At 37.0% G+C, this 27,586-nt stretch overlaps 1 protein-coding gene across 3 annotated transcripts in view; it reads right to left on the reverse strand.

The window, feature by feature from the left end:
* Positions 1 to 321: 321 nt before the first annotated feature.
* rxfp1 (relaxin family peptide receptor 1) overlaps positions 322 to 27,586 on the reverse strand; it is a 72,395-nt gene continuing 45,130 nt past the window's right edge. For 2 of the 3 annotated variants that reach the window (XM_048176908.1, XM_048176906.1), the window contains 15 exons: positions 25,103 to 25,208; positions 22,803 to 22,874; positions 21,576 to 21,647; positions 21,349 to 21,420; positions 20,894 to 20,965; positions 20,622 to 20,690; positions 20,323 to 20,394; positions 13,831 to 13,902; positions 13,457 to 13,528; positions 11,516 to 11,587; positions 11,011 to 11,082; positions 9,725 to 9,954; positions 3,726 to 4,136; positions 2,132 to 2,350; positions 322 to 1,079 (listed from right to left, as the gene is read on the reverse strand). In XM_048176908.1, coding sequence (XP_048032865.1) covers positions 769 to 1,079; positions 2,132 to 2,350; positions 3,726 to 4,136; positions 9,725 to 9,954; positions 11,011 to 11,082; positions 11,516 to 11,587; positions 13,457 to 13,528; positions 13,831 to 13,902; positions 20,323 to 20,394; positions 20,622 to 20,690; positions 20,894 to 20,965; positions 21,349 to 21,420; positions 21,576 to 21,647; positions 22,803 to 22,874; positions 25,103 to 25,208 — 1,994 coding nt within the window. In that variant the 3' untranslated portion in view covers positions 322 to 768. The remainder of the gene's footprint in view (positions 1,080 to 2,131; positions 2,351 to 3,725; positions 4,137 to 9,724; positions 9,955 to 11,010; positions 11,083 to 11,515; positions 11,588 to 13,456; positions 13,529 to 13,830; positions 13,903 to 20,322; positions 20,395 to 20,621; positions 20,691 to 20,893; positions 20,966 to 21,348; positions 21,421 to 21,575; positions 21,648 to 22,802; positions 22,875 to 25,102; positions 25,209 to 27,586) is intronic. The other variant, XM_048176907.1, reaches the window with a different exon arrangement.

Raw genomic sequence — 27,586 nt, forward strand, 5'->3', positions numbered from 1 at the left:
CATAATTTAACGAATTTGTTCTCGTAATTTAACAACTTTTTTCTCGTAATTTAATTACTTTATTCTGAACATTTTATTTCGACTTTTTTCTCGAAATTTAACAAGTTTTTTTCTCGTAATTTAACGAGTTTATTCTCAACATTTTATCTAGACTTTTTTCTCGAAATTTAAAGACATTTTTCTCGTAATTTAATGAGTTTATTCTCAACATTTTATTTCGACTTTTTTCTCGAAATTGAACAACTTTAATCTCTAGATGGTTTTAATTTTTTATTATTGCTTGACCCTAATCCTCTTCCGTATTCTTGTTCTTATTTCAAGTAACAATATTTTATAGGCTTATTTTTAGTTCAATTAATTATAAAAACCTTGTTTTAGACCCCACTGACATTCATTTTATAGACAAAAACACACACAAAATTGTTTTTGTGTTCTGCAGAAGAAAGAAAATCAAATGAGCTGACTGAACAGTCCCTTTGACCAGCAATTCTCCATTGATAAACCAGCTAGACCAGCACAAACCAGCAGGTCTTTTCAGCAGGGGTTGCAAACATATTGCTCTCCGTCTTTGTCTCTTTTTGTCATTAATAACACACGCACACACAAACACAACGGCAAACACTCCTTAAATGCACTGCATCATTATTATCCCTGCTCTGAGTGAGGACATGTATGGAGACATCCACAAACATACAAAAAAATGTATGCTCTGTCGGAATGAGTGTGAAACATGAGGTGATGCGGATAGCAGGACCCCATCAGACCACTTCATGTCCCTTTCGACCCCTCCAGGGGCAGTAACTGGGTGGTCCCAGAGTTGTTGGACATTTCAGACGGATGCGCCAGGTAGTCCGGGGAGCAAAGGGTTTGGCTGTTTTCTTGCAGAGGCCACATTTCCTGCCATGTAAAGGAAGGCAGATGAGGCGGATGGCTGCTGAGTAGGGGTCTCCGCTGCCTGTAGTTGGACCACACCTGGAGCAGTGTCTCTTTAAAGGGGCGCGTGGTCAGCGTGTACAAGATGGGGTTCAGAGCGCTGTTGATCGGCAGAATGAAGATGACAACCCACGAGCTGATGGTTCCTGCAGAGGGTTCATTCCAGAAGAGTAATGGGGAGGAAAATTATGCATTGAGGGTTGATATCTCATGTCATTTTTTACTGATTGCTTTTCTTTGAAAAATCATTTTCGACAAGGCAGTCCACTTCACAACTGCCCATTAATTATCTCTGGAAATATCATTATTTAAAGAGAGGTTGGGAACAAAAACTATAACATTACAGTGAAATGTCTCAGAAGTAATCGTAGTGAAATACAGTGTCATTTGCCCAGCCGTTGTTGAATATTATGTGGATGAAAAGAGCAGTTAATGTTTTTGCACATCGAACATACTTTGAAGGCATAGGTATATATTCTGTCGTTATATACCCTCATGCTGTACAAAATCTGTAAGACTTTCTTTCTTCAGTGACATACAAAAGATGAATTTTTGAATACAGATCTTCATAAAAGTAGTCGACATGACCTGTGCACTATAAAGTCTTCTAAAGACATATGATGGCTTTGTACGAGGAACTGATATGATTTCCAATCTGTGAACAAATCAGTTCACAGATTCTGTGCAAATGTTTTATTCACAAAACTCAGTGACTTGAAAGAGTGGAAGATCATCAATGGAATGACAACTTCTTTGGAGTTTCTCATGCACATCTATAATATCACTTCAGATTGGACTATGTTTATCGCAGTTTTATGGTGCTTTTGCATTATTTTTGAAGCTTAAAAGCTCCAGCCCTTATTCATTGTAATTATATGCAAAAGAATGATTGAAATGTCTCTTTTTGAATGCACAGAGGAAGGAAATGCATACAGGTCTGTAACAACGTGAGGGAGAGAGTACTGTACAGTAGATTATGAGAGAAAAGTTTTGCATGCTCTTTGTGTTACATGTACATGTTTGGACCTCTTTATTCTTTTCAATACTTACAGACATCGATGTGAAATGAAAGAGAATGATGAATAAAAAAAGATGAAAAAAGTTCAGCATCAGCTCAATTTCAAACTTATCCTTGAAAAAAAAAAAAAAAAAAATCGATGACCCTGAATACTTTAAATGGGCCCCGTGAGGCACTTACCGGGGATTTCGACCTCCATTAGTGAAAGAATCTTGAGGATGAAAATGGGAATCCAGCACAGAGAATCGGTGATGACAATGGAGAAGAAGCGTTTGGCAATGGTCAGCTCTTTCTTAATGTGGTTGCTGTATTTGGTCGTCTGTGTTCCTGTTCTCTGGATATTGTAAAACATGCTTCCATAAGACAGTACGATGATGAGAAAAGCCACCAGATTGAGACCTATTTGGAAAAAGGATATGTTTTTAACATGATATATAACAGTGAAAAGTGTTCATCAATGTGAAGGGTGACCTCAATACAAAACATAAATGCCGCAACAATACACTTTAAACCTTTCAGGTCAAAAAAGATTAAGTTATTGTTGAGATGATTGGACTTGCTGGACCCCACCACATTTCCTCAAAGCTTTCTCAATAATATTTCTTCACCCTTGTCTTTTCCTCCAATCTAAACTTAGACCTCTCCATATGACCTCTATCACACAAACAAATTGAGCCCTCACAGAGAGAACATTTTCCAGGAACAAAAGAGTCCATCAACTCTGACCGCTGTTAAAACAGTAAAGCTAGTTTAAAAAAAAGTAAAAAAAAAAAGCAAACATTTTGAGGAGGAATCTTAAGTTTTTTAATCTTAAAAAACTTTAACGGAGAGCAACAATGACCAACCACTTTTTAGAAGTCTTGGTTCTAATTTCCCATTGATTGATTTTAAGCTACAAACCAAAGCATACATAAACCAAACCAACCAGTTCTGAGAAGAAAAGCAACATTATAAACCAATGCCAAAAAATAGTCTATATGGAAAAAGGCACAAGATTGCATCAGTTTTTTTTTAAATGTTATTTTCTGCAACTGCCAGCACTCTTTCTCCAAATGTAAATGATATACTAATAAATATAAAACTATTGATTTAAAGTTTTGATTTATTTATATATAAGTATTTTGAAATAAATAAATGCTGCGTTCACACCATGTCATAACCGTAATTATGAGATCGCAACCTGTGACATTCTACCCGGACCTGTTCACGTCCTCAGACTCAGATTTATGTGTTTCTATGGCAACACAATCAACGCAGAAATGAATCTGCAGCAGTCAGGTGGTACAAGTAAGAGCTCTGTAAGTTGTTTACATTCATTATTATTGTAATGTTGTAATGCTGAGACATCAGCTAATTTAACTCCGCCTCTCGAGACGCGTTCATGTGTTTTGGAGAAGACGTGACTTTGGAGATGCTCTAGAGGGAGGGTGGGATCTTATGCTTTCAAAGCTAGATTGCTATTGTTAGTCTCTCCGAAATTGCCTACCCTACCTTTAAAAGAAAAAAAAAACAGTTATTTTAAATGTAATATTTCACAATATTAGTGTTTTTAACTTTATTAGTGTATTTTACTGTATTTTTGAAACACACACACTCTGTTGATTAATAACCTCAGAGCTCATGGCGGGTCTGTCTTAAAAGATTTATACAGAATCATTAAAAATCTATTACTCTGTGGAGAAAATGACTGAGATTTTTACTGCCAGAACATGACTGTTGTGCTGTTTTGTCCAAAAGAACATATTTTTAACAAAGATTAGGGATTCTCACGTACCCAGAAAGATCACAATGGAGTAGACTTGGGCTCCAAGAGTCTCTGGCTGCTCAGAGTGCAAAGGGAAACAAACGCCATTGGTTCCATAGAAGTTTTTGAAAACCCCTTTAAAGACCAGTGGCAGGAAAGCAATAACAAAGCCCAAGATCCAGATAACCACCAAAATGGTAACAGTGCGTCTGCGACCAGGGGTCAGGTACCGGAACGGGTAGACAATGCAGATGTATTTCTCCAGGGTGAGGTATGTGAGGAGCAGCACTGACACCTCTGTTGACAGCATGGCTAAAGATCCAATCACCTGACAGGGTACACTATCCATCCAGGCCTGAGCGTGACGGTTATACTCGCCCCTGAACTTCAGGTCATAGGCGCCAATCATGAAGAGGTAGACACCCATCAGACCATCTGCACCTGTGTAGCAGAGAAAAGAGAGGAAGCTTGTTAGCTAGAGGAATACAGATGAGGTTAACATCATTTTTATGTGTTACTTATATATTTTACACTTCAGGAAATACAGATAATACTGTAACTAAAAAACTGTTTGAGTTTCAGTTTTTGAGTTGAATTAAACTACTTAATCAAATACATTACCAGCACTGCAAATGATTTATTCAACTACATAAATACAAAACTATTAATTTAAAATATTGATTGATTTACATATGAATATTTTGAAATAAATAAAAACGAATGCCCGGTTTCACAGACTTAGACTAAGCAAGGATTAAGCCTTTGTTCAATAGGGTATTTAAGTAGCTTTTATAAACGTACCCTAGAAAAAAAAAAAACATTACTGGTGTGCATCTTGAGACAAAACATGTATTTTTAGTCTAGGACTAGCTTAAGCCTTGTCTGTGAAACCAGGGGTAAATGTATTAGAATGATTTTTTTTTTTTTTTTTTTTTTGCAGCAGTTTGCATCAACCAAGCACAATGTATAATACAAACTCTTGATGAAATCTGGCAGCAGGCTGAAAATAAAGAAACCTTTATTACCAGTCTGTCACTTTCCAAGTCTAACTCATCTCCCCCCTTCAGGCGCCCAAAAATTGATAGCATTTCTCACCCACAGACTTTTAACAGAGAAACTTTACCTATGACGATTACACTGTCACAGGAAACAATATTGAGCAATTCAGGCACGATCAACATGATATTGGGTGATGGACGGTATAGCATTTAGCAAATTGTGTAGTCTCAGCATTACCAGACCATGCCTGAGGCAGATGGTGGGTCAATTATGATGTCCAAAGTGCAATTTACATGTCCAGCTGAGTGGCGTGAGTTCTATTGAAGTTTCCAAGAAAATGCTTTAATGTGACCCTGTTACTGTAATAGCAACAAACTGCACAAATGTGCTATTAAGGTCAAAAGACCAGTCCGCATGGTGTTAGGCTATTTTTATTATTTTTGTTTTAAAAGAAATTAATACTTTTATTCAGCAAAGATCCATTAAATTGATCAAAAGTGACAGTAAAGACATTTATAAAGTTATAAAGGCTTTCTATTTCAAATAGCACATTGGAATTATTTCTGAAGGATCATGTGACAAGACTGGAGTAATGATGCTGAAAATTCATCTTTGCCATTACAGGAATAAATTAAATTTTAACATAATTAAAACAGAAAATTTAATAATATTTCATGATTACTGTTTTACTGTATTTTTGATCAAGTAAATGCAGCCTTAGTGAGCAAAAGAGACATTTTTGAACAACGTTAAAAAAAAATCTTACTGAACCCAAAATTTTGAACAGTAATGTATACACAGATCAGGCATAACACTATGATCACTGACAGGTGAAGTGAATAACACTGATAATCTCTTCATCACGGCACCTGTTAGTGGGTGGGATATATTAGGAAGCAAGTGAACATTTTGTCAAGGGCCAAATTGCGATGGCTAGATGACTGGGTCAGAGCATTTCCAAAACTGCAGCTCTTGTGGGGTGTTCCCAGTCTGCAGTGGTCAGTATCTATCAAAAATGGTCCAAGGAAGGAACAGTGGTGAACCGGCGACAGGGTCATGGGCGGCCAAGGCTCATTGATGCATGTGGGGAGTGAAGGCTGGCCCGTGTTGTCTGATCCAAGAGACGAGCTACTGTAGCTCAAATTGCTCAAGAAGTTAATGCTGGTTCTGATAGAAAGGTGTCAGAATACACAGTGCATCACAGTTTGTTGTGTATGGGGCTGCATAGACACAGACCAGTCAGGGTGCCCATGTTGACCCCTGTCCACCGCCGAAAGCACCAACAGTGGGCACATGAGCATCAGAACTAGACCACGGAGCAATGGAAGAAGGTGACCTGGTCTGATGAATCACGTTTTCTTTTACATCACGTGGATGGCTGGGTGCATGTGCGTCGCTTACCTGGGAAACACATGGCACCAGAATGCACTATGGGAAGAAGCCAACCCAGCTGAGACAGTGTGATGCTTTGGGCAATGTTCTGCTGGGAAACATTGAGCCCTGCTATCCATGTGGATGTTACTTTGACGTGTACCACCTACCTAAGAACTGTTGCAGACCATGTACACCCTTTTATGGAAACAGTATTTCCTGTGGCTGTGGCCTCTTTCAGCAGGATAATGTGCCCTGCCACAAAGCAAAAATGGTTTAGGAATGGTTTGAGGAGCCAAGTTTGACTTGGCCTCCAAATTCCCCAGATCTCAATCAAATCGAGCATCTGTGTGCTGAACAAACAAGTCCGATCCAAGGCCCCTCCTTTTATATCATAAAATATAATATTTAAATAATTTAACCCACTTTTACACACACACCTCAGTTTCCCTACACTGATCGGACACAGCATTAACACCACTGACAAAAAAAGTGAAAAGATCTGATTAACTTTAACAAGGGCTTAATGGTAATTGGTAGACAACTGGGTCATAGCATTTTCAAAACAACAAGTCTTGTGAGATGTTTCAGGTATGCAGTGGTTAGTACCAACCAAAACAACCTGTGAACCAGGATATGGGGCGCCCAGGGCTCACTGATGCATGTGGGGAGCCCATTTGGTCCAACCACACAGAAGAGTTACTGTAGCTCAAATTGCTGAAAAACTTAGTGCTGCCCATGATAAAAATGGTGTCAGAACACACAGTGCATCACAGTTTGCCACGTATGGGGCTGCATAGCTGCAGACTGGTCGGAGTGCCCATGGTGACCTGTCCACTGCCGAAAGCATCTGCAATGTGCAGGAATGGTGATGCCTTGGCCTCCAAATTCCCCAGATCTCAAGCTGACTGAGCATTTGGGATGTGCTGAACCAACAAATGCGATCCATGGAGGCCCCACCTCGCAACTTGTAGGACTTAAAGGATTTCATCTTGGTGATAGTATCCCACAGGACACCTTCAGAGTATGTTAGTAGGTGAATGTAAAACAGAAATTAAATATAAATGTAAAAAAGAATTGTAAATGTTGCTACATCTAAGTGTTGTCATCTACACTTCAAAGTGAACACTCTGAACAATTGATTTCCATGTAGTCTGAATTAGGCTACATTCATCTGAAACGCCAATGGCAGTGCTCTCTGGAGCATACAGATGCCCAGTGCACAACTTTGATATCCTCTTATTTAGCCCATCAAAGAGCAGAAATCAAAGAACTACTTTCATTTCATGGCTTGCTATTTCCTTTGGGAGAAGGCTATAGTGTGCGCAATATGAATTAGGAAATTGTTAATCAAACATAGCATTTGCATCGTCCATCAGTGGTCAGTTTGTATGGGTGAATTAATATGTGCAATAAAAAGTGAGACATGTGGCGGTACTTCAATCAAGAGTGAACACTGTCGGGTAAACGCAGACTTTGAATGCTGCTGGATGGCTATGAGCTGCCCTCAGGCTATCAGCCTGTTTCTCTAGAGAGCACCGTTGACTTTTGGGCCAGCTTTACTAACAACTACTGCCAGCGCAAACTCTCTTTTGGAGTTAAAAAGCTACTGTCAGGATTTACTACAGACACGTAGTGAAAAAATTGCACTGAACAACAGTTGGACAGTTGTTTTTGTGGCTGACATTATTGCATATGCATTTGTAGGAGATTCCCTTTCAGACGCAAAATTTATGGGAGGACAGTGTTTAAATGAATCATGCAAGGTAATTTACTAATGTTTGCGCTAGTCAATTTACTGGTATTTGCACCATTATTTACCGGTCCAAAAAAGCATGTAGAATAAACTAGAATTGCATTGGTCATTACGGAAATGATCCGGCTGTGTCTTTGTTCTTTAATTTGCGCGTCGTCAGTAGATCATGTGCAGAACTTTCCACTCCCATCTTGCGCTGTTTCGGAATTGCGCTCTCATGCTAATTTGCCCTGTTTAGTATATTTGGCCCTTAGTGTACTTAATTTTTTTTCTCATCTTAATGAGAAATCCTAGCCTGACGTGGTCATACTCAATTCTAGTCAGAATATGAGTCTGATACTGCTCCATTGGGCTTTGATTATGGGGGCGTATTTCAACCGATCCAGGAAAGACCTCAATTGGATAGACCTACAACCAATCAGAGCTACAGAGTAAGTAACGTATGTTGAGTGACGCATAGTTGTCAACAGAACTCTTCTTAGCGACCATCGGGGCCAGCTGATAAATCAAACTTTTGCCGAATCCCGTAGGAAGGACGGCAAAGGCATTTCCCATCGACAAATGCCTTGATCGCGGTCCTCTGTTCCTCTTTTAAAATTAATGCGCTGTCGATATCTTCTATAACGGACGCGATGGCGGAATCTACACATCTCAGTTCTTCAACAACAGCAATCATCGTTGTAAACTAATTGACCTTTCGCAAAGACTTTTCGCAAAAGCCCCCCTTAGTTACTGTTGCTTTGTCCGACAAGCCGTGGCGCTTTCATGCCACACAGAGTAAAAAATACATCACAGAGCAAAGAGGAAACTGACAACACATCGACAGACGAGACAGAGCAGGTTACTTATGATATTAAACAAAGTCCCAGCTTTCAAACTGTGTAGTTATTAAAAAAATTCAAACAATAAAAACCGTTTTGTGGCTCTTTAATGTGTTGTGACCATGATCGTGAACCGATCATCTCTTCCTACTAGTCCATTTATAGCATCAAATAAACATGAATGAACATGAGAATGAATGTTGTTTCAAACGCGGAAAGACGTCAATATGCACAATTTTTCAAGTTTAACTCCACCGATGTTAATCTTCTAACTCCTGACTGCTTTGTTGGACAACATGGCGGATGCGGCGTTCTGATTGGTTAGATCGCTTGTCAATCAAACTCCCCAAGCGCTCTTTGATGACGTGGGTGGTTACGTAACCGCAGATAGCCTGTCCATCATCGATTAAAGCCCGCCCTGGCAATTTGATTGGCTCGGCCTTCTGGGAGCCGAGCATAATTACTCCACAATGGACCGAGTCCAGACCGAACTTCCCGTCCAAAAAATGTTGTGGGCGGGGTTCGGGCTGGCACCCAGGCTAGAGAAATCCTGAATTTCCAGTTAAAATCACACCAAGCACTTTTACGTTAATCCATGTCAGGCTAAACAGCATTTTATGGAAGCTTGTTTCTGCCACAGAATAAAAAAATAAAAAAAAGTTAATTGGAACTTTTTCGTCTCACAATTATGAATTTGTTCTTGAGTTTTTATTTTGCAATTCAGATTTTAGAACACACAATTCCAAGTTTATTTCTCACAATTCAGAATAAAAAGTCTTTTTGTGTTTAAACTCAAAATTGCAAGAAAAAAGTAAGAAGTGTGAGATAAAATGTTCTAATTACCTATTTTTCATGGTGAAAACAAGCTTCCATAGTATTTTGATCAATGCTAGAGGTAAAGAAAAAAAAAAAAAATACACCTAAAAAGAGACTAATTATGTGTGAAATTTCTTTTTCTAGGAGCTGATGAGCAGTGTACTTCAATCTTAAAGTCAGTGTAAAGTGTCAAATCTATTTAGAAACTTGGACACTTAAGTCACACTTTAAAATGACATTGCATGATATTTTGTATCTGATCTTACAGCATAAAGAGATGATGCACATGGCGTGGAGCTTGTTCTCAGAGCGAATGTAGGATCGCATGCAGATCACAAAGATGTTGCCGAAGCATGTTGTTGCCGAGACAACCCAGACGAAGACGCGCAGCACAATGTTTGCCAAAAGGTCCTCGAAAGATGAGATGCCATCAGTGTTTGGCTTGCAGCTGCGGACGTGAGGTGCATAGCCACAGTACTGAAACTTTTTAAAGTAGCTGAAAAGAAGGGAGAAAGAAGCATAAATGAAAAACATAATCAGATCATCATTTTGGTCCTGTCATGACATGGTTAAGCTCACGAATATTGATGTGTTTATGCTGAAATATCTATCTATCTATCTATCTATCTATCTATCTATCTATCTATCTATCTATCTATCTATCTATCTATCTATCTATCTAATAAATTAATATCTCCAAATCTTTACTAAAATAATGAAATTGTAAAAATCTTGAAACTCTCACTGATTCAACTCCCTGTCAATCGAACATATGAGAGCGTTTTGCTGTCAGTCAACCTTTCCTTGCTGAGAAAGGTGTTTATAAAGGGGAAGACAAAAGAAGAGAGGTGAACAGAGCTTAATATAGTTCCAGAAATGGCAGGGAAGTCTTGAGTTGAATTTCACAGGCAAAAAAAAAAAAAAAAAAAAGCACACTCTCAGTCTCAATCCAAGAGGAAACATCATAAATTACTTGCAAGATTCATTGTTCTCATTTTTCACAGTGTAAATTATATCCTGCAAGATGTGCAGAGCAGAAAGACACTACACCGGGTCTTCAAGTAGCTGAAATGATTGACAAGGGAATTGCAAACACTCCAATATATATTCCAAACACCCTTGCATATTTTTTTCACACTTTCAGGCGATACATCATAATCACTCCCAATTACTACACCAGGTCATGGGAAAAAAATGATTACCATGAATAATTAATAGAATACTGTACAACATATTAGAGTCAATTTCTGGAATGAGAACTAAAGGGTTTGTCTTTATCTTTTTTTAATGAGGAAATTCCAGAGAGAAAACATTACAAAACATCTGCAATCGGTCTTTACAATCTGCCATTGTTTGTTTGATGTTTTAAAGTACAAATAATTAGAGATCAGTTGTCAGGCATTTCAATCAGAATATCTTGAACATCAGCCTCAACACTTTATTATTTAACCATTAAAAACCGAATCATTCTCAATGGTGACAAGTTTCAGAAACTGAGTAAGCAGAATTGAAAGCAATTTTGAGATTAAAACTTTCAAAAAGCAGCACTCACATGTGAGTCAGATTCTTGAGAGGTTCAAACATCCTTCTGTGGATGTTCCCAATTTCGATTCCCTCAATGCTCCTGTGACACAAAAAGCTTTTTCTCAGGGGTTGCTCTTTAGAAAACCATCATTCGCATTTCAGTATTCACTTTACAATGTTTTAGCCCTCTTTTCCTTTTTTCTTCTCTTAAAACTATGCAGTTTTGTGCCCAAGATGCTATCTGGAAGTCTTTGAAGTATGACCTAAAAGATTGTTTTTGTTCTGTTGAGTAGAGGCGAAGGCAATGTTCACTGCGTGAAGTTTGGGTAGGACCATTGTTCTGCACTGAAAGGGGCCCTCAAACAGCACATTACTATAATCACAAGGTATTCCTGTTGTGTCTCATGGGAATGTGGATTTTTTTTAAAAAACAGAGAGGTATAAAAGGGGGAGAGGGCTACTTCACACTTCCTCTATTTCAGCTTCAAAATCTTGTACAGTACATCATTATAGAAAATTATAAAAAGACTTACAGTGACTTTAACTTATGCAGCTTGTCAAAGTGGTCCACCTGCAGGTCCATGATGGGGTTATATGAAATATTCCTGACAAATAGAAGGCAAGAGCGAACTGAAAAATCATGGAAATAAAATATGAAATATTGTGCAAGGCCAAATCACACTGCATGATCAGATGGCAACAGACACTGTGTCAGGTTTTGACGTTACCCCGTCAGTGTTGGTCAGTTTCGTTTTTCGGTTGCGATACGCTGATACGATGATATGTTGTCCAATTGGTTGACTGTTAGTAGTAGCCAAACAACAAAAAACTACATAAAATATGCTTCTTTACTGTATTATTAAATAAATAAATAAAAAAGCATACACCACCATTCAAAAGTTTGGTGTCAGATTTTCTAATGTTTTTGAAAGCCCCTCTTTTGTCTCTTATGCTCACCAAGGCTGCATTTATTTGATCAAAAATACAGTAAAAAAGTATTTTGAAATATTATTACAATTACATGTGAAATATATTTTCTATTTTAATATATTTTAAAATGTAATTTATTGATGCAAAGGTGAATTTTCAGCATCATTATTTCAGCGTCACATGATCCTTCAGAAATCATTCTAATATGCTGAATAGGTTGTTTGCACATGACGTCACAACAGCAGCGCGAACGAGTCTGGAGTGCAGGGAGTAATTTTTATATATAGGAATCCTATCAAAAACTCAAAATTTTTATGTTTTGCGTCGTTTATGGTTGCTCAAATTGATAAAATTGAGAACCCAGAAGGTGTTTATATCGTTTACATAACTTTTACCGTTTTTTATAAATTATATCGTTTTTTACCTTTTAAAGTTGTCGCCTTTAATAGCGTTTTGCGTCTGCTGATACTGAAATGAATATGGATACCTGCTTACCTTATTTGTTTTTGACTTGGTTAAATATCCACATTCTTCATGCTATCGTTTGCAGGGAAGAGAAGCTATTTTATCCCATTTAATGATAATTTGGTGTTTTCGCTTAAGTTTTGTAGTATTCCGTTCACAATGTTGATCTGGTTACCATGAGAACAGTGTCACGCGCTGCTGCTTCAGCATTGGTAGAAAATGTCCAAATAAATAAATGTTTAACAAGCTGACAGAAGTCGATTCAACAACAAAGACAACACTTTCAAAAACACTCAGCTAACGTTATGTGATAGGGAGTGGGTTAAATCAGTGACATTATTTGATTAGATATACGGCGTCTCTCCGTCACCTCCTCAACCTGCTTCCCTTAAAATGATTGTATTACACCGTCCAGTTTTTTCTTTGAACGATGATGTGAGCTCCTGTTGCAATTCTCGACTCAGCATAATGACCGACAATGGCGACATTTTTCACAATCACAACAGAAAATCAAAATACTGGCCTAACTTCACTAGTAGAAAGGCAGCGCGATATAAACAAACCCAGACTAGAACTGAACACGGCGTGACGGCAGCTTTACATCCTCTATATCTACCTCCTCGATGGCAGGAAAGTCTTTCAATTCAGTGGAAAAGTCGCTTCTCTTCATAACATAAAGATCACGTCCAACATATGTTGTGATTTTGTGTTTATACTTTTCTAAACCAGCACAGAAAGGACTTTTCTCCATCTGTTCCATTCTAATTTTCACTGCTTGCCCTCCACTGGTATTTCGCGCGTCACCAGAACCACGTGATTGCAAACAACCTATTAGTGCTCTAGAAAGATTTCATATTATTATCAATGCTGAAATCAGTTGAACAGTAGTGTAAACTAGACGACATTTTGATGATGTTAATGATCCAAAAAAAAAAAAAAAACTACAGGTAATTTATATAGGAATAAAAATAAATAACAGTTTTCCCTCCTCTTTGCAGAAGCTCACCACATGCCCCTGGTGTATAGAACCATTAGAACCAGTTTGAGGTTTGTAATGTGCATTTAAATGGAAGACTCACAGCTGAAGCAGGTCTCCAAGATTGACGAAAAGATCAGGAGGGATTGCTTTGATTCTGTTATTGGACAAATCCCTGTGGAGAGAGAAAATATTAATGCCTTTTGCATTCAAATAGGCATCTCTTGACAGAATTGATGAATAAGCCAGTCTGATGCCAAACTATTTGAGAACTGATGTCCCATAACTAGTCGAGCTGGATGGGAGTAAGACCAACCCGGACTTTGAAAATGATAAGGAAATCCATGCAAGGAGGATTTTTTATTTTTTGCTTAACTTCTCAAAAATAGCACAGAAATGGGTCATGACTAAACTCCAGAGAACACTTTGTGGTGATTATTTTGGCAAATATTTATAATGGAATGCCTGAGAACTTACAGCTCGCCCAGTTTACGAAGCAGAGAGAAAGCCTGCACGTGGATGTAACTAATGCAGTTCCGCTGGAGGACCCTGCAAAAAAAAAAAAAAAATCTTTCTCATTTTTCTTGGTGACCAGAAACACATCGACCATTTCAGAATAAAGGAATGTGCAAGAAATACATAGGAGTACACAACAATGTCAATGGTGATGAGTGCAAAAACAAAAATCAATTTAGAAGGTAAATGGGATCTGACCTTTAATCAACAGAATCACTCTTGCATATAATTAGTGAAATTATAATAGGGTAATATTGCATAATATTCATTACTGTAGTCTACACACGTCGCTATTCTGCTTAATATGTAAATGTTTCCAAGTTACTTAAACTAAGTTTTAAAGTGAACAAAGGCAGATAAGTCTATTGCACTGATTTCTGAAAAACATTGATTAAAAATTGAAAAGCAAGAAGCAAGGAGATGAAAATGCTTTGCCTAAAAATATATTTTGACCTAATTTTTTTGTGTTTTTGGCAAGAAGGACCTCAAACTATGCATATTAAAAGTGAGGAACAACAGGACTAAAATTCCCCCTATAAATATGATTATGTGTATGCAATTAAAAAAAAAAAAACATTTCCACTCATCTGAGGTCCTTCTTACCAATAACCATCAGCAGAAAGTTATAAACAGAAAAAAAGAAATAAATAATGTTGAACATTGGATTTGATCCATCCCAGGTCTTAGAAAACATTTTTACAGATCTCAAGATAGCGCAGACCCAACCAATTCTAACATTCATGTACATTTCCATATATTTAATCCACAATCCATTTCCATATACTGTATAGCACTATTATATGAAAATGAAATGTGGATTAAATATATGTAAATGTTGTTACGTGATGGTGGTATATGAAGGCACAAGGACGAAGGAGAAAACGTGGAGTAGAATTTAATCACAGGAACAGACAGGAACTCAATATACACATCAACACATAAATGAGAACGGACGAGGAATGAGGGAAAACACAGGGTATAAATACAAACAAAGGGAACTTAATAACAGGATAATTAACTGGACACAGGTGAATGAAACGACAAATTAAAGGTGCCCTAGAACGTTCTTTCACAAGATGTAATATAAGTCTAAGGTGTCCCCTGAATGTGTCTGTGAAGTTTCAGCTCAAAATATCCCATAGATTTTTTTTAAATTAATTTTTTTAACTGCCTATTTTGGGGCATCATTAACTATGCACCGATTCAGGCTGCGGCCCCTTTAAATCTCGTGCTCCCTGCCCCCCCGAGCTCTCGACTATAATACAGTGCATAAAGTTCACACAGCTAATATAACCCTCAAATGGATCTTTACAAAATGTTCGTCATGCATGCTGCATGCATGCTTCGGATCATGTGAGTATAGTATTTATTTGGATGTTTACATTTTATTCTGAATGAGTTTGATAGTGCTCCATGGCTAACGGGCTAATGCTACACTGTTGGAGAGATTTATAAAGAATAAAGATGTGTTTATGCATTATACAGCCTGCAAGTGTTTAAAAATGAAAATAGCGATGGCTCTTGTCTCCGTGAATACAGTAAGAAACGATGGTAACTTTAACCACATTTAACAGTACATTAGCAACATGCTAACGAAACATTTAGAAAGACAATTTACAAATATCACTAAAAATATCATGATATCATGGATCATGTCAGTTATTATTGCTCCATCTGCCATTTTTTGCTATTGTCCTTGCTTGCTTACCTAGTCTGATGATTCAGCTGTGCACAGATCTAGACGTTAATACTGGCTGCCCTTGTGTAATGCCTTGAACATGGGCTGGCATATGCAAATATTGGGGGCGTACATATTAATGATCCAGACTGTTACGTAACAGTCTGTGTTATGTTGAGATTCGCCTGTTCTTCTGAGGTCTTTTAAACAAATGAGATTTATATAAGAAGGAGGAAGCAATGGAGTTTGAAACTCAATGTATGTCTTTTCCATGTACTGAACTCTTGTTATTCAACTATGCCAAGGTAAATTCAATTTTTGATTCTAGGGCACCTTTAAACAGAATGGGGAAAACTAGGTCAAACTAAGGTAAACAACAGTGGACATGTAACAAATGTATGTGAATGTTAGATTTGGTTGGGTCTGTGCCATTACTTTCTCCGGCTATTGATCATAAATATGGAAGATGAGCAGAAAATTTAAATTAAGCACTTTGGCAAATTGGGTTATTATTATTATTATTATTTTAGCATTTCATAACCTCTTAAGTATTTTATAGTATTTTATTTTGTAATTTTATTAGAATTGTTTAACTATTTCTATTTAGTGTTTTGGGAGACAATAAAATTAAAAGAGCCTTTAACCCCAGTGGGACTGGATAACCCATTGTAACCTTTGTTTTAAAGGGTTAGTTCACCCAAAAATGAAAATTCTGTCATTATTTACTTACTCTCATGTCATTCCAAACCCGTAAGACTTTCATTCATCTTCGGAACACAGATGAAGATCTTTTTGATGAAATCTGAGAGCTTTCTGTCCCTCTGTCTTTAATATAATGAATTGAGTGGTTTAGTCCAAATTTTCTGAAGAGACTCGATCGCTTTATGAACACATTTTATACCCAAATAAACATTCATCAGCTCACACAACAGTTGTGGTAAACGGAAGCTCAAGCATGTTTGCTTGATGTGTGCAAGAGCCAATGAGGTCATTCTTGTGTGTTATGAGGCATGTTTGAGCTTCCACAAGAGGTTTGTTCTCACGCTCAAGCAGGTTTGGCTGAGCTTTTTTTGTGTTTGCTGATCAATGTTTATATGTGAATAAAAACCAAAACCATCATATAAAGCGATCGTGTCTCTTCAGAAAATTTGGACTAAACCACTCAATTCATTAGATTAAAGACAGAGGGACAGAAAGCGCTCAGAATGACATGAAGGTGAATAAATAATGACAGAATTTTCATTTTTGGGGGAACTAACCCTTTAAAAAGTATAGGGTACAATGGGTTATCCAGCTCAATTCATATAGATTAGTTTTACGATTTCTGTATAATGTTGCCATGATACTGGAATTTCTAACTTCGATATGATACCTTGAAAAGTATCAATATTCTATACCATTTTCGACACCACAGGGAAAAAAATGCTACCATATACTGTCATATAGGTTTTTTTAAATATTATTTATTTTTTTGTCCATCCATTAAAAGTCTAGGCAATCAAAAATTTTGAATTTTTATGAAGAGATCACTTTATATGTTAAAACTTTTAAGCTTTTTTTTTCATATAAAGTTGTGGTCAGAATTATTGGCACCCTTGATAAATATAAACCACATTATGAAATAATGTTTTTCTCCAAAACACGTTGTCCACAATTATTGGCACCCTTTTATTCAATACTTTTTGCAATGTCCTTTTGCCAAGATAACAGCTCTGAGTCTTCACCTATAATGCCTGATGAGTTTGGAGAACACCTGACAAGAGATCAGAGACCATTCAGAATCTCTCCATGTTGGTGCTTCTTCTCTTCAGTTCACTCCACTCATTTTCTTTAGGGTTCAGGTCAGGGCACTGGGATGGTCATGGCAGAAGCTTCATTTTGTGCTCAGTGACACATTTTTGTGTTGGTTTTGATGTTTGTTTTGGATTATTGTCCTGATGGAAGATCCAACCACAGCCCATTATTGGATTTCTAGCAGAAACGGTCAGGTTTTGATTTTTTATCTGTTGGTATTTGATAGAATCCATGATACCATGTATCTGAACAAGATGTCCAGGACCTCCAGCAGAAAAATTGGCCCACAACATTAAAGATCCAGCAGTATATTTAACCATGGGCATGGGGTACTTTTTATCCATGTGTGCACCAAACCCATCTGGTGGGTTTGCTGCCAAAAAAGCTCTTTTTTTAGTTTCATCTGACCATAGAAGCCGGTCCCGTTTGAAGTTCCAGTCTTGTCTGACAACTGAATATGCTGGAGATTGTTTCTGGATGAGAGCAGAGGATTTTTCTTGAAACCCTCCCAAACAACATGTGGGGATGTAGGTGCTTTTGATCATTTTTTTAGGCTTTCTGAGACTCAAGACTCAACTAATCTCTGCAATTCTCCAGCTGTGATCCTTGAAGAGTCTTTGGCCACTCAAACTTTCCTCCTCACCGTGCAATAGGATGATTTAAGCACATGTCGTCTTCCAGGCAGATTTGTAACTTCTTAATTATTGATTTTGGAAATGGGGATTTTCAATGCTTTAGCTATTTTCTTACAGCCAGTTTCTATTTTGTGAAGCTCAACAATCTTTAGCTGCACATCAGAACTATATTCTTTGGTTTTACTCATTGTGATGAATGATTAAGGGAATTTTCTCCTTTGTGTTTCCTCATGTTTATACTCCTGTGGAATAGGAAGTCATGGCTGGACATTTTTCTTGTTCATGATCACCCTGGTGTGCTAAAAAAATGTAAATATGAATGGGAATATATTTCAGAGATATTTTACTCATAAAAGATTATGCCAATAAATGTGGCCAACGTGTTTTGGAGAAAAACATTTATTTCATAATGCGATTTCAATTCTTTTCCTTCAATGAAAGGTTAGATTTTTGCTAATTTTATGAATTAAAGATCAAAAGGATAAACAATGCAGATTTATTTTTACAGTCATATTTACCAGGGGTGCCAATAATTCTGACCACAACTGTATAAACGTTGATCAATTACCATTACCATTATCTCACAAATACAATTATCTCACAAAAGAAGCTTGATTTCAAATGGTAAATTGAATTTAAAAAAAGATAAGCAAACATCAATAAAACAATAACAAATAAACAAATGACTAATAATAGCACAAATAAATACAATAGAATAAAGATAAAAATGAAATAGACTGCTTTATTTTTCAGGTAGATCTAACAGTAGTATTCAGATAAAAAACTGAATAAAGAAACAAATTAATTAATAATAAAGTGATAATTTAAATAACACTGAATAATGTTCATTGTAAAAATTAAATACAGATTATTCAATTAAAGTTACACAAGTTAACTGAGCAGTAACTGATTTTCTCTATGTCTTTTGTTGTTTGATTAACATTAACAAAATACTGTAAGAGAGCGGCACGTTTATTAGGCTGCTGTCCCTCTAAGACCTGACGCACGGACCCAAAATACTGTTACTGTTACACATTCTTCCTGAACTGTTTACGACTGTGTTTAAGTTAATACTCACCAAGATTGGCATTGTGACATTATTTTGTGTTTTTGACCATTAACAAGCTGCGAAAAAGAGCTAATTTTGGCACTTTATGTCAGAGGCAGCTTTATTATGTGTGTGCGCTCCAGATGTGAGCAGGAAATCTGAGGAAATGAGTAGAATTATGCGCAATCCAGTGGCGAAATTCAGACCTGGTTTAACCAACACTATTTAACTGGAGTGAATGAGACAAATGATAGGAGGCAGGTGCGTGTCAACTCGCTGTCAGAGAGGAGAGCAAGAGCACACAGCTGGTATCGGTGTAGCTATACTGCAGAAAGGAGTATTGGAATCGTTTTACACATTCCAGTATTGATACATATAGAAATATCGATATTTTTGACAACACTATCACTATGGATGAACTTTTTGAAGCGTCAAACTGTCAGTTGCATACTGTAGCTGTCTATAGAAGGACAGAAAGCTTTCAGATTTCATCAAAAAGATTTTCATTTGCTTTCTGAAGATGAATGAATGTCTTACAGATTTGGAACGATATGAGGGTGAGTAATTAATGACAGAATTTTCATTTTTTGGTGAACTATCCCTTTAAATACTGGAATACATTTGTAATAGGGGCTTTCACACCAGAGGAACATTTCCATAGTTCCTGGAACTATTGGCTGAAGTAACCGGATTTTGCCGTGAGAGCACTGCAGGAACTAGGAACGATTTTAGTACTAGGAACTCCTTTTGGGGGAACTAAATTATCTCCTAGTTCAGAGTAGGGTCTAAACCAGCTCTATAGGAACTATCAATGACGTAAGTGTACATTGATTGGTCAAACGCATGTCGAACTCCGGCACCCGGCATTTTTAAAAGCTGTGTGAAAATGTGTGAAAGTTTTCATAGGAGATTCCATCTCTTATCCCCACTTTTTGCTCTTTCAGTCGCGTAGATTATGTTCTTCCATTCCATCTCCATTATCACGAAACCCACAACACACAACAAACAGCTCCGATCACGGCATCCTCCATTCACCAGTTTTAGCATTTGTAAATGCCGCACTTAAAGACGCCGCTGTCGGCCGCTTCAAAGTTCCTATTCCTAGTGCGAATGCAACCAGGGATATAGCCCGGGGGAGAAATTAATTCTCGGGGAACTATCCTAGTGGCTAGTTTCTAGAACTAAGTTCCTAGACCTATTCGGTGCGAAAGCCCCTAATGTCTATTGGAGTCATCTGATTGTTTAATACACAGTGGAGAGGAAGAGAGCAGATGTTACAGGAGGTTGGGAATACTCACAGCACTGTTAGCATGTTACAGGACCTGAAGGTCACATTTCCCACAATCTCAATCTTATTTCCCTCAACGTCTCTGCAAACACAAATAGAAATAAGAGGGTATATGAACAATGTGGAAAGTATAGGTAAAGAAAAAGACACAAAAAGTCATCAGCTTAGAGGACCAAATCATTTACATTAAAGCAATACGGATTCATTGATTTATTGGGAGCAAAAGTTAAAGTGCTCTCTACAAGCTCTGCAGGCTATAAAATAACAACACAAGTGATTTCATAATGACAATGTTGTATTCAAACTTACAGCCAATTTAATCGTGGCATCTCCAGGCAAATATCGTCAAGCTTTGTGAGAGCATTGTTCAACAATACTCTGAAACAACACACACACACACACACAGACATAAAGCAAAAGCTTTAGAATACAAAGTAGTATAGTGCAGCACATACAAATAAATACAAAAATACATACACAAAAAGTCTCAGAGAATGGCTCCTATACATTTGTTAAAATATAAGATTTACATTTGAAAGACAGAAGATGAGTCACCAAAATAGCAACAGGCTGAAACTCACAGAAGCACAAGGGAGCGCAAACCAGAGAAGGTCAAAGAGGAGATATGATGAATATTGTTGTTCTCCAGAATCCTTAAAAAATAGAAGAAACTCACTACAAAACACTGCAGCCTTACAAAATGTAGTACTTTGTTTAATATTTGTTCTGGGGACACTGATTTATGCATAGGGTTATAACCATAATTCATGGCATTCAAGTAGATGTGTGGTGAAGGTTTAAATCACTCCTTTTTCTTTAGAGCCGATCCTTGACGACTACAAATGAGTGCTATAGAAATCACTCCTTGGCTGATATCACATAGAAATTAACATCAGCTATTCATCATTGCAGAATGTGTATTGATTGACAACTGCTGTTGCAGTAATTTGATTTGATGCATAAAAGCACTGATGAAATCCATCTTGATTTAGCTGAAGTTTAGAAAGCAGATCAGAGAATGACAAGAAACACTTACAGCCATTCTAGTTTGTGCAAATCCTGGAACACATAAGGAAGTAGGGTGGTAATTCGATTATAACTGAGATACCTGAAAAAAATAAGAGATAACACTTGTCTGAGAGTAGCCAAAAACATTTTTAAAAGCATGCGCACATAGAAAAATAGCAAACTAAAGTGTGTTATTAGAAAGTTTTACAGTATTTGAAGGGACAATAGAAATGTCTGCTGACTTTAAAAACTCACAGTCTCGTCAGATTGTAAAGGCCTCTGAAAGCATGCGGGTGCACCGCTTTAATTCGGTTGTGTTGGAGATACCTGAAACAGTTTACAGGAAGCATTAAAAAGAGGTAGAAGACAGAGAAGTAACACACGATATTACCATATATAATAAAAGTTTGGAGTTGGTAGGGTTTTTATAATGTTTTTGAAAGAAGAATCTTATGCTCACTAAGGAAAAACAATAATACAGTAAAATATTATTATTATAATTTAAAACTACTGTTTACTATTTGAATATACTCTTAGGTTCGTCATTACTTCATTAAACTATTTAAATTTTTACCTTTGAATGAAAGTATATAATCCCATTGAAAAAGAGGCCAGAGACATATATTAGGACCAGACTGTCATAGAAACTTATTGGCCTCAAGTTTTTGACTTCAGCCAGGAAGCAACCACCTTATAACAAAGCACTAAAAACTACTCAGAACACCTTAGCAATCACATAGCACTGAAGTACTGAAATCTGCACAACCGAGCACCACTAAAATCAGGTTAAATTTACTCCTCTATTGAGTAGTCATTCTCACCTCATCTAAACCTCATTGCATTGCTAACATCAAACGTTTCTGTATTCATACTCATACCCAACGGCTCTGTCATTAAACTAAGAAATCCAAAGCTTACACAACTTGAGCTCTACTGTGCTCCACAAATGATGCATTGTGGCTTATATTCCCACATTTTTGCCACTGCTGAAATTGACATTGATGTTTGCTTGCACATTGAAGCATCTGTCACTAGATCAAGTATGGTTTTGGGGCAAGGACAAAAATATGGGGCTGATTCTGTTTGACTCATCTGGTACATCTGAACGAAACACAACTAGAAGATATTCACAACAAGAGAGCATGTCAGATTAAGACATGCAAACACACTTGAAAAATTTAACAGCTGGTGAAAGAAAAACATTGAGCCATTTTTGTCAGGTTAAAAAAAGACAACTCTCTCAAGTACTTCAGTTCTCAGCTCGCTCCTGTGGAGAGCACTGAATGTTTTATTCTAGAGGGACTGTTTAATCTCACTCAACATCTTCTCTATTTCACACACTTCTTACTTCAATAGCACAGTGAAGACCAGCAAGAAACACCTGCGATATTGCCAAGAGAGCATTCATAGCATTACAGCATCCACACAGTCCAATGATAAAGGAGGAGATAAACTTAGTGAAGCATGCAGATAGGCTCTTACAGCTTTTGAAGGCTCTGGTACATTACGAACATGTCCGCATTTAGCTTCCTCAGCCGGTTCCTCTGCAGGGACCTGCAATTTTAACAAAAGGCATCACGGAATTGTTTGTTGAAAGTACATGTCATAATAGTGACACAGCAACAGTGATCACACATTTTTACAGTTATCTACACTCTAAAAAATGCTGGGTTAAAAACAACCCAAGCTGGGTTGAAAATGGATAAATCCAGCGAATAGGTTGTTTTAGCCCAGCGTTTGGGTTAAATGTTTGCCCAACCTGCTGGGTAGTTTTATTTAACTATTGTTTAAAAATTACTGTATTGCCTGTTTAAAATGATCCCAAAATGTGTTGGAAATTAACATGTATTCATATGTTTATGCCATTATGTCCATTTTTAACCCAGCATTTTTTGATTGATAGATAGATAGAGAGAGAGATAGATAGATAGGTAAGTAGGTAGATAGAACGATAGAAAGATAGAACAATTGACAGAACGATAGAACAATAGACAGAACGATAGAATGATAAAAGTAGATAGACAGACGGACAGACGGACGGACACTTGATTGATAGATCTCTTGCTACATTACGCAATAAAAAACTAATCTGATATTAATTCTCTGTCATTTGAGCGACACTGTGTCTACACCGGACGTGAGTGGTCCGACAAAAAACAATAGAACCCATTATAATCAGTGATACTGTCTGCATTTGATGCGGCGTTTAGTGACACGACGTGACATGATAAATCCCTGAGAGTAAACTGATGCCCCGTTCTTTTTCTGATGTGCATGAAGCACTTCTGACATAAAGGACAAATTGATTCGCAACAGTGTCTAGTGTAGACAGCCTCAAGCTGTTGCGGCATAAAGTGACGCGACAATGGTTGCACTGGGCGTAGACATGTAGATACAGTGAGGCACCAGTCTACTAAGCAAATATATGTTGTCAAAGCACTGCTAAGAATTACCCAACAGCACTTCAGTAAAGTGACATAAATATAACATTAACATAGAGACACTGATATCATAATTTAGATCAGATTACTTAAAACAGATCAGATTACTTTAGACTGATATGGCCATCTGCCATCGGTCTAATCCAGTTACATGCATATATAAACCTCAAAATAACATGCAAACATATTTACCAAAGCTTTAACGTAACACACACACGCTGGTATAAAAAACAGTTTGGTATGTTTTTTTAAGCCATTTGGTTTACGAGGACACAGAATGTGTCCTCATAAACCATGTTTATGTTGTAATACTCATGTCATTATACACATTTGAGTCCTCGTAAACCACATATTCCAGAACACACACACACTTTTGTGTAAGAAAAACAGGATTGAATGGCAATGTTTGACTTCATGAAAAACCGAAGGATATGTTTCACCTTACAAAAACAAGCTGTTTTAAAGAAATGATTTTCATGAGACCGTAGAGAGAAGGCTCACAGTGTGTCTACTTGAAATCAGAGAGTGACATTGCATTTAATACACCTTTCCACACTCTCTGCATTACTTAGATGTTTGGCAGCGGCATACTAATGAACAGCGGAAAGTCAAACAGAGCCGCAATACAGGAAATTGGGCCTTAATTAAGAAGCAGCTTCAACTGATACATAAATATGAATTTCAAACCCACATATTAAACTGCTAAAGCTTTATATCAGCCAGTTATTATGTGAACAATAGAGATTTTCATGAGGCACTGAGCGAAAATGAGAATGAAGGTTCACAGTTATGGTGTGTAGAGAATATTATTGGCACAATTACCTTTAATGCAATTATCTCAGTTTTCAGTGCTCCAAAATCACAAATTGAAGGCACTCAGAGTTAATTAAGACTCAAAATCAAATACATCAGACTAGGCTTCTGATGCAATCATCACTTGTTTTATAAAGTACATAAACTATTTAACAAATCTTTATTGAGTCCCCTACACATTCACTATTTAGAGTAAAGCAAACGTGTCAGCTTCTGTGCAGCCACACTGTAAAAAAGAATTGTTGGTTTAACTTAAAAATGTAAGTTACCTGGTTGACTTAAAATTTTGAGTTCATTGAAATTAAAAATTTGAGTTAATACAATAAAGGCAATTGGTTTAATCAACAGAAACTCAAAATATTGTTATCTGAACCACATTAATCATCTAAGTTGATTTGACAAAAGAAAAAATGTTGTGAAAAATATTTTTTTACAGTGCACAGGGCTTTGGTATGTCATGCACATCCAAAAAGTCACATAAACTCAACAAAATGCAGCCATGCTCCAAACACAGGGCATGAAACTCACATCATGGTGACATTAATGGATACAGTGGGGACATCTTTAAAGTGTGCACCGTCACAGTCCAGCTCCAGGTCCCTGCACTGGCACTCAGCTGGGACGGTCCCAAGCACTGCGTGACAGAAACGGAGAGATAAAGAGATTTTAGATACACCACTTAGCATTCAAAAAGTACTTTACAACATTTTTATGCATTACAGCTTGATCTGCCATAGTAATATTTAATATGCAAACAGTCGTGCTGAACTAATAAGCACTAAATTATGGGTCTATGTCAGGTAGTATTAAGGATTCCACTAAGAATTCCCAATTAGATTAATTCCAGCTCTCAAGAGAAACTGAACCTTTAAAGGTCAAGTCTATTATTCAATGTTAAAATCACAGCTTAAGTAATCCATTAGTATGCTTGTTACCTCATAATGAATGAATAAATGAATGAATGAATGAATGAATGAATGAATGAATAAGGGATTTATATAGTGCTTTACTATGTTCTATTGTACATCCAAAGTGTTGTACACCCATTTGTACAATGGCACCAAAATGTCAAAGCAATAGTGTGTACCAAAGCAATTGTTCTACCAATGTCAAAAGCAGTCATTTTTACATATTTATTTTAATTTATTTGTTAAAACTAACAAGTCACATGTTACAAATACTTGTGAACAACCGAAATGTAACAAACTTTTGTACAATAGGGGGAGCAAGAAACGGCAAACAAATACACTGGGAAAAATAATTATTTGATCCCCTGCTGATTTTGTTAGTTTGCCCACTTACAAAGAAGCAAGGAGTCTATAATTTTTATGGTAGGTTCATTTTAATGGATAGAGACAGAATATCAACCAAAAAATCCAGAAAAAAACACATTATATAAAGGTAAATTGATTAGCATTTGATCATGTGAAATAAGTATTTGATCCCCTACCAACCAGCAAGAATTCTGCCTCCAACAGATTATGTCGAACACAGATTAGTCCCGCCACTTTAAGAAAGTACTCCTAATGTCAGTTTTAAAGGAATGAAATAATTATTAAGTATTAAAAGGATTAAGGGAATAAATAAAAGTAAAAATTGTAAAATAAGTTGTGAAGTAGGCCTAATCAATTTTAATCACTATTTGCAAATAATATTTTGTTTTAAAATATGCACACGTTCACTCTACTGATATCTTATATGTCGCAAACGCAAAACATTTCTTGTCTTGTCACATTCAATTATGAGTTACATGAATCAAATGTAAATTATATCATATTTTACATTCAAAACAGTGACATTTTTTGAAAAGTTGAGTTGCTTGCATCCCTGTACTCTCGGTCGTTCAGCATTCCTCTCGTATAACAGTATATTGATGTTTAGCTGCTAATTTCCATTAGCTGCGATGTGCTGGAATTCATACTCGTCTTCTGTAAGACCCGCCTTCTTTGATTTGATTGGCCATCTCACTCATTTTTGACATTGACGAGCACTGTTAGACTATTGAGACAGAGCAACCTAAAAATGTTTAAAACTTTTTGTCCTCCAAATAACAAACAGAGCTACGCGTAATGAAGTGCAGCAGAGCAGCATCACGAATATAAAATATTGAGGGACAATTTGGCCGTTTTTAATTTTTGGGGAAACTTTGGGGAGTCCCTCTAAACGTCTATGGTGGCTATATATCTAACATATAATCTATATTTCATAAAAGATATGAATCATATCTTCTACATTTAAAATATATAATGAACGACTGCTATGCAAAGAGTCAAAAACACATCTTAGCCTACCTAATGCAGAGGAAGCCACCTCTTTTCCAAGTTGCGTAGATGTTGAAGCATCAGAGTTAGAGCCCCATCTACTTTAGTTGTGGGTTTATTTTAAAAAACGATGAATAAATATCCATTTAACATAAGCCTAAACTATAGCGGGAACAGAACAAGAAGAGAGTCCTCTCGCGTACCGCGATATGATTCGCGAGTTGGGACTTGGGACTTGGGAGAGAATGTTTTTTAGTATAGTATTTAAAAAAGATTTAGCCCTAATTTACTCATTCTACTCACTAAAATAAAAGGATAAGACAACTAAAATGAGAAAATGTGAATTCTTGTGAATAATGTGAATTATGTATTTTTATTTTGGGGGGGGGGGGGGGGGGGGGGGGCTGTAATCAATCGCCCTCGATCTGGAGCTCCATGCAAGATCTCACCTCATGGGGTAAGGATGATGATGAGAAAGGTGAGGGATCAGCCCAGAACTACATGGGAGGAGCTTGTAAATGATCTCAAGGCAGTTGGGACCACATTCACCAAGAAAACCATTGGTAACACACTACGCGGCAATGGATTGAAATCCTGCAGGTCCCCCTGCTCAAAAAGGCCTAAGTACAGGCCTGTCTGAAGTTTGCAAATGAACATCTAAATGATTCAGAGAAGGCTTGGGAGAAAGTGCTGTGGTCAGATGAGACCAAAATTGAGCTCTTTGGCATCAACTCAACTCGCCGTGTTTGGA

Source organism: Megalobrama amblycephala, linkage group LG23 (assembly GCF_018812025.1).
Source record: "Megalobrama amblycephala isolate DHTTF-2021 linkage group LG23, ASM1881202v1, whole genome shotgun sequence".
NCBI classification, from domain to species: Eukaryota; Metazoa; Chordata; class Actinopteri; order Cypriniformes; family Xenocyprididae; genus Megalobrama; species Megalobrama amblycephala.